This window comes from Camelina sativa, chromosome 9, assembly GCF_000633955.1.
Source record: "Camelina sativa cultivar DH55 chromosome 9, Cs, whole genome shotgun sequence".
Classification (NCBI taxonomy): Eukaryota; Viridiplantae; Streptophyta; class Magnoliopsida; order Brassicales; family Brassicaceae; genus Camelina; species Camelina sativa.
Genome location: NC_025693.1, coordinates 22,210,248 through 22,218,370, shown reverse-complemented (window position 1 = coordinate 22,218,370; position 8,123 = coordinate 22,210,248). Strand labels below are relative to the sequence as shown.

Below are 8,123 nucleotides of genomic sequence, written 5' to 3'. Positions count from 1 at the left end.
ACCTTCATCTTCTTCTACTGTAACACATTAAAGCTTAAAAGAGTGTACGGGATATAAAAACCTGCATAAGAAGCTTGATACGGTCAAGAGGAGCAGTAACAGTTTTAGCGGCGGCTCCGGCGATAGCACCAGCGGCGAAGATGGCGGCATCTTTGGGGACGAGAGCAAGTATAGCAAGAGGATTGTTCAAGAGCTGAGCCATCGTCGGTGCGAATTCTCTCTGCTCGCACTTCTCCACCATTGAAATGCACGCGAATTTGCGCAAACCGACATCTCCGCGAGCGGACACGATGCGGCGGCGGCGGAAATGTACGGTGCCGGATTTAGCTGGGGAAGAGGTTAGTAGAGAGGAATTGAGAGAAGGGATACGGTGAAATGTGAGAACGGCTCTGTCTTCTTCCATGGTTTTTGAGTTAAAGAGGGAAGAAGATAAGGCGAAGTAAGGTTTTTTTTTTTGGTTTCGAAAAGAAGAGAAGCCGTTCTGTCTAACTCCGTCAAATGGCGCCAGTACAGTAGGGCTCGAGACTCGAGAGCTATTGGGCTTTATGGGCCTTTAACGTGTCTCAAAATGGGTTCTTTTTATTGCTTAGAGAAATGTTTTATCTTTTCTCACACCGTGACGGGTCTCAACTTGACCAATGTTGCATGCATGTTACTCTTCTGTTTCAAATTAGCTCATGCCGTTTTACATGGTTTCACGCAAATTAACATAATTAGATATCATTTAAGATGGTTTCACACAAATTGTGAAAATAGATAGATTTTGATTAAATCTTTGTTTAACTATTAAAATTTCAAACTATTTAATATTTTGTTCATTTAATGAAAAACAAATGAGAAAATTTTAAATTTTCTATTAAAAATGACAATAAACAACTATTTTGAAACGGAGGGAATAAACTTTAAACCTTAGGAGGATCAATTGGGAAGGTTGAACAAAAAAAAAGGAGGATCAATTGGGAAATAATTATTTCTTACTCTATCAATTGAAAATAGCCCTTTAACTCACTAGAACAAAACATAGGATATACAGGATAAACATAAAATGCCAACAACCAAAAGCAAGACAGCGAGCGACAGAAATGCGAATTTGTACATCAGAACAGAGAAACCTATCTTCATCAAGCTTCCTCTCATCATTTTCAGGCTGACGAACCTCTCCGACAAGTCTCTCTAGGAATCATACAAATTGTATCGCCGATTTCTGCCGTTACATTTTTGTTTTTTTTAAGTGATCTGATGATATTACATATTAAGCTGAGAAAAATCCACTTCCCGGATTGTTCTTGGGTTGAAGCCCCACGATAGTTCCATTTGGTTGTTCTGTGAAACACAAAAGTATCATATAAGTATTTGATCATTTTTTTAGTCATGGTTAAAAGATGGGATTTGTTACTTACTTTGGGGGATTTGGTCGACGAAGAAACATGCCGCGATGATGACATAACACAACAATAGAACCAGTCCCTTCATGTAATGAGAAGTACCATCCTAACCAGCCCAACAAAACAATTGATGGTTGAGTATATTTATAGGGGACACTGAACTTTTAACTAGTACTGAACACAGAACACTCATCAAGATATATATATATATATATATATATATATATATTTTTTTGGTAAAACAAGATATCTTAATTTGTTAGATGTTCAGTGTTAGATCTCTTGAGCAAGATAGTAGTGTAAGGCAAAACGTTTACCTGTAAAGTGAAGGCTGTGATGATAATGGCCAAGGCTAGAGAGCTTGTTTCAAGGATATTGAAGTTGAGATCCATTTTTATTCCCATGATCCATGCTACGATAACACTCAATGGCACCTGAGGAAACGCACACATTAACATATGTATTGTCTTAGACGTGTTATATTCCATGCAACATTTCGTTCAATCTTTTATTTAACAAAATAAAAAAAGGGAAAGAACAACTTACCACGAACAAAGAAATCTGAGTTGCAGAGCCCAATGCGACTCCTAGAGATATGTCCTACATTAACATGTTGAAATTTTATATAAATATCTTTGCAACAAATAAATTTGTTTACAATGCTAAGTATTTTGGGTTCTTTTGAAAAACAAATGCCTACTAAACATAAAACCAAACAATAGAAGGTTGTAAAGCAAAGAAAAAGGGAAACTCACAAGCTTGTTCTTGAATGCGAAAATGATTGCTCCTGCGTGCTCAGCTGCGTTTCCAACAATTGGAAGCAATATGATGCTTATGAAACCCACTGATAGTCCCCATGAATCCGATGCTTCCTGACCAAGATATAACCAGCTCCCTATTAACATTGTGAGACTTTTTCATTTAGAGAATTATAACATATAACATATATATCGACTTGATGAATTTACCTCTATCGTAGCCACAACATACTCCGATAGCAGTGCGATGACAAGCGTCATCCCAACAAGCCAAGCAAATCCACTCCAAAACCCTATCACCGGAGTTTCTTCAACAGTCACCTCATCATCATACGCATCATCATCATCCTATATATATCCGGTTAAAAATTAATATAGTTACATTACGAATTCGCATTCTACTATACTCATCGAGCAGAGATAAACATATAACTCTTAATTAGGCACCTCTTGTGCTTCAAACAATTGGCGGTGAGTCCAAAGCTGGAAGATGAGGTAAGCAATGTAAGCAATAAGCATAACGATGCTGCTTGTCCGCGACAGGTTAAGCGACATTTTGTTAATCAGAGAGGTCGATACTTCTCCGGTCGCTGCATATTTTAGTAATAATGGCAGCAAATGACACAACAGACCCATAAGCAGCAAGAAGAAGTTCACGTCGGCTTGTTTCTGTAACAATCAAGAAGAGAAACATCACATAAAACATCTTTAACGACCGGTTATTTATATCCGGTTGAAGTCAACACAACCTGATTTTGTTTACTTTAAGGGTTACAAACCGGTATGGTTATACTAAATTTGGTTTTGTCCCGAATTGTATTTTGGTTATGTTAAATTTACCATAGGAATTAAACTAAACCGGGTTTTAGTAATGAGAGAGGGTGTATATGTACCCGGTCGAACCGTTGCTCGCGGCGGATATTGGCGATACCACCACAGAAGAGGGAAGTGCCGAGAACCAAGAGAAGGTTTGAGAGAATTGAACCCAATAAAGAGTATTTCACCACTGCCACTTTGTTATTGGCCAACGCTAGTATCGCGATTATCAGCTCCGTAGCGTTTCCACAAGTTGCATTTAACAAACCGCCCACTACCAAAGCAAACATCAAGTGACGTTTCCTTAAATACTGATTTGAATTGGAGATTATACTTGATAAATAATTTAATGATATTTATAAGTATGAAAACGTTACCTGTTGGACCGGTGTAGAAAGCTAGTTGCCTGTACAAATGAAAGGGACGATCATGTTATATACAATCAAATTGTAACTAAAAATGTAATTGTTAGCTTATTGAAATATGATTCTTGGTTTGTGTCTAAAGTATGTCCTCCTTCAAGAAATTGGTAAAATAAACAGAAAATAGCTTTTTTAACATCGTTTGAAACTGTAAAGAATCTTAATAGTGATTTCACAAACGATACATAAATGACACTTTTTGTCAACACCACTAAAAAAAAGTTTCATTCAATATCCAATAAGTTGTGTACTAAACGATCCATATGAATATAGTAAAAGACATATCAAAAGAACACTTGGGAGTATTTTTAACAAAAAAAAAAAAAGAACACTTGGAGTATATGAAATAGTGAAATAACAATAAATATGAAATGTGGGACGATAATTTTACTTACTCTGTCAAAAAGCTAACTCGCTCAGCTAGAGGTGTCAACCCAATCAAGCTCAGTCCAAATATCAACGGCTGTCACACATTTACAAAAATTAGAAAATATTTTAGTAAATAAAATAAAGTTTTGACGAATAGTCGGTAACGGATAAGCACGTTGCAAGAATGCACCAGAATCGGAAAACACACAATTCATGAATACTCCACAAAAAACAAAGTAGTAATCAAAATAAATCACGGGATTTAGGTAGTAGGATAATACAAAATATAACGTATATAGTGTTCCCCGAGACAAACCATTTAATACTATTCGACAGATGTATCCGCATCATGAGACGATTTAAATTGCGCACAAAAACGTACAACTCCAACTAAAGTTTGCTTTAACGCAATACAAGACCAAGTGATTTTGTTCTTTGCTACTATCTTGATCAATATAGTGCAAACTAAATCTAAAAACCTTATTCAAAATTTTGTCTTATATATATTTAGATAAAATAAACCTTAAAATTGGTTGGGAAAATTCTTACTAAAATTAAGGATTATATTCATTGGGAAACTCAACAAGAATTGTATAACTTCTCTAAAAAATATCACCAAATGCACATATTTAAGTGAGAAAGAGCTTACACGACCGTAGTGGTAAGAGTTGGCGAGAATGGCGAGAGGGATGGCGAGAAACAAGAGAGTGAGCTTAGTACCAAGAATGACTTCTTGGAAGTTAGAGAGTATGTTCTTGAGAGTTTTGCATGGGACTTTTTGAATCAGTCTAAGGTCTGATTTCTTCCTTAGAGACGATGACGACATGTTGTGTGCTGTTCTCCCATGTCGCAGCTCTCTGCTCGACCCTTTTGCGGTCGCGTTTCCGTTCTCGGTGATCGCCCATGGCTCCACGATACTTCCCATAGCTTAATTAAAGACTTTTGTGATTCTACATCTGTTTGTGTCGTGTCAGATTTTATATAAATAGGTGGCGACTCTGTGTTGTTGTTAAGATTTATGTTGGGTCCACCCAAATACGCAACTTCCCGGAAGTTTCCTTTTTTTTTTTTAAGAAATATTTGTTTTGGTAAGTTCTTGCTGTGTTTTGACGATATTTAAATTTTGGTAGGTTTGCTTAAAAGATGTATATCTCTTATCATATATTCATATCCTGTCTTTCTAGGGAAATTTGTATTTAAGTCAATTAGTAGTAAGTACACCAATATAATACATGGGAGTTGTATCCATAGTTTTGTTTTTATCACACTGTTTTTCAAATGTAATACTAATAACTAACTAATTTATTAGGTTATTCAATACATAAATGAAAATAAAATGAAACATATTTTATATTTTGCTTAAATTTTGCTTTGTTTTTGCTTATATATTATCAATTTACCTTTTAATATCAAAAAGGTTAATTAGCTGCTGCTTAAATGCAAAATTATGTTGATTTAGTGAGATTCAATCTTCACATTAATAATTCTAGTTAACTAATTTCAGGGAGATATAATAATTCTTTAACTTTATCCGATCTACTCTTCTGCCAACAACATAATTTAACAACAATCAAAACTTACTATATATTTTTCGAATACAATTGTCGCGATGATTGGGACATATATACCAAAATCTAAACCTAGAACCAAACCATTTCCAAAGAATTTCAAAACTCTCGAAACATATTCCATGGAAGAGTTTCTGTTTGCCACACAAGAAAAAGTTTTCTTTAGAGATTTTATAAACCATACTTTAAAGTAAAACCTTCTGCTAAATTTTTTAAAACCCAACGGAAATTTACCAGAGACAATGCTCTGGTTTCAGTAATGTTCCAGTAACAACCTGCAGTTGCATAAGCTGGTCAGAACCATGATAGATTGGCGTGTCTGGATAATAGAATATATAACCTCAGAGAAGTCTTGTGCTGCTTGAGGGATCATGTTGCTATTATCCATGATTTCAAAGTCCTAATCGCATGTCGAATATTAATGTAAATGTGGGAAAGTCGACGCTTTTCCACAAGACTTTGTGGCAGATGTCTTTCAAAATAAAGTTACCATCGTCTAAAAATTCCACCACAACATCGGATCTTATTATAAAAATAAGAAAATATTATTTATTAAAGACATTACAAAAATTTATTAAACATAATTGTATTTTAATAAGAATAAATTAAGGTTTTTAAGAATTAAATACAAATACTATTTTCATAAAATTTAAGATATATTTTAAGTTTTGTACATTAAGTTTACAAGTTTGATTGGTATGATTTTAGCCGATTTCGGTCAGTTTTAGTTATAAATCTCGACATTTTATTTCCCTAACAGATTCTGATCAAATATTTGTTACCATATTTAACTCATATAAGAATTTGTTTCTGGCACCAACAAAACATGACTAATCCGTAGGACCTATGTTGTATCTCCAGTGGCATGAGCATGAAAATATGAAATAACATATATATGATGAAGCATCATTGTTGTTATATATTATGTTTCAGTAAAAATATATTTTATTTCATAGAAAATATGATGAAAGAACCAAAATCAGTCTCATATTTGCGTAGAAAATAGGGTTCGAATCGAAGTTATGCAAGTCTGTTAGGCTGAGGTCGGGTCAACCCTCAGTTGAGTTAAAATGATCTTGTGTGGTTAGTGGAGAAGCACGAGGTAGATTGGTCGACATTAATATTGAATTGACGTATCTTGTGGAATTATTTGGTATCTCGACATTGATATGATCATCAATCATGTGTGCCATTTAGAATTTTCAGGAATCTTTCCTAAGACAATCTATGTCTAGACGGCTTATATATGTACTACACAATACATCACTATGAACGACATCTCTGGCTTATCGGAGTGTTGTCGTCTACTTTTTAACGTTAAACTATAATTCATCATTTTAAAAAATATATATGTGGATCTAATCTATAGTCAAATTTAAAATTCCATTGTGCTTAAACATGTGATCTGTAATCCTAGCTGACACGTGTATGCAAAATCTTTACACTCCTTTGATATAAGTTGCCGTTTACCAATAAATTGCATTTCATTTCTCACCGATATGTAACACCTTATCTTTTGTTAGATACTTTTTTTTTTTTTTTTGGGTAGGAATCTTTTGTTATATACTTTTGGTTTTATATATTCTGAACAAATATATGGTGTTCTATGTATATGTGTACAAAATTTGGATGTATGTTGATTAGGGATTATGTTAAAAAGAATGGATCTATGATATAGTATATCTTAAGATATGCTTAAAGCCTTTTTAAACTGACTCATTATTACATCACTAAGGGAATTTAGAATTTGTGATGATTTGGCATGATTGATTTGCTTAACGATTATTGAATTAACGACTTCTCTGAGTGATTTGCCTATACTGTATATGGCAGTACTCCCAAGTCTCACGAACTTACAAATGTTTCTAGATAATTATGGTTAAAACTATGGGTTGTTTTTGGTTGGCATGATAGTTTCAAACTTAATTAGATATATTATTTACTTGACATTAATTGATCATGTGATTTAGTGGGTTACGGATTTAGGTATGATATGTTTATTCAATTATAGAGAGGACAAGAAAAACAGAAGGTTGTGTTGTACACTACACGTGTACTTGAAGAGAAGTGTTCTAATGGAAACTTGTAACGTTGTGTATAGGAGCAAAGAGTGGTCGCAGTAGCATTATCACTCGTTGTCACTTACCGTACTACGAATCTAACGCGTTGCCTTTTGTTTTTCCAAGCGGCAATTTTATTAGGAAGAAGAGAAAATTTTTGCGAGAAGCGGCTGTTTGCTTTTTGGTCAGTTTCTCATTTAAGTACATGGACTAACACTTATATCAAAAGTTTATTAAATTTAAATATGTAAATGGAACGATTATTGTATTATCTTCGAAATCCTACACATACGATTGAGTTTGAATCTAGAAGATACTATGATTGACACTGATACAAACCTACATAGCCTACATCCTCATCAATCAATCATTTAAATTTTTGATGTAAAAACTTTTTTTTTTAAGTTGTTGCAAATCAGAGTGTAGTAGTTGGAACTGGAAATTTTGACAAGGGACATGGAATCAAAAGAGAATATTCGTAATCACGGAGAGATCAACAATGGTCCAATATTATCCAATAATTGCAACGTCTATACTTTCATTACACGTGACTCCAAAATATTCTGTAATTGTAAGTTGTAACTTTTTTCATTAGTTGCGGTATATCATTCATACCACGATGGCTCATGGCTGTAATCAACTCAAGATAGTAAAATATAATTAAGGACACTATTCTAGACTATCGGCTGAGATTAGTTTCAAGATATGTAGGGTTCGGTTCCAAGGAATGTACATATACACTTAA

The 8,123-nt window shown here is 34.1% G+C and overlaps 2 protein-coding genes across 2 annotated transcripts in view; both read right to left on the bottom strand.

Annotated features, from left to right (window-relative positions):
* Positions 1 to 462, bottom strand: part of LOC104711734 (probable envelope ADP,ATP carrier protein, chloroplastic) — a 4,691-nt gene extending 4,229 nt beyond the window's left edge. Inside the window, exon 1 of the mRNA XM_019229296.1 lies at positions 62 to 462. Coding sequence (XP_019084841.1) covers positions 62 to 403 — 342 coding nt within the window. The 5' untranslated portion in view covers positions 404 to 462. The remainder of the gene's footprint in view (positions 1 to 61) is intronic.
* On the bottom strand, positions 948 to 4,720 carry LOC104711732 (vacuolar cation/proton exchanger 3). Its single transcript, XM_010428463.2, has 11 exons — positions 4,400 to 4,720; positions 3,777 to 3,844; positions 3,337 to 3,365; positions 3,037 to 3,233; positions 2,591 to 2,812; positions 2,354 to 2,491; positions 2,141 to 2,257; positions 1,932 to 1,985; positions 1,703 to 1,819; positions 1,401 to 1,491; positions 948 to 1,323 (listed from the first exon to the last, which is right to left on the bottom strand). The coding sequence occupies exons 1-11, from the start codon at positions 4,673 to 4,675 to the stop codon at positions 1,253 to 1,255; spliced, it is 1,380 nt and encodes a 459-aa protein (XP_010426765.1). The 5' UTR covers positions 4,676 to 4,720; the 3' UTR covers positions 948 to 1,252.

Coding starts and splice junctions, on each gene's coding strand:
- LOC104711732 (XM_010428463.2), bottom strand. CDS start 4,675: ATGGGAAGTATCGTGGAGCCATGGGCGATCACCGAGAACGGAAACGCG. Junction 2,813..3,036: donor GCGAGCAACGGTTCGACCGG/GTACATATACAC, acceptor TGATTGTTACAG/AAACAAGCCGACGTGAACTT. Junction 2,258..2,353: donor ATGTTGTGGCTACGATAGAG/GTAAATTCATCA, acceptor TATCTTGGTCAG/GAAGCATCGGATTCATGGGG.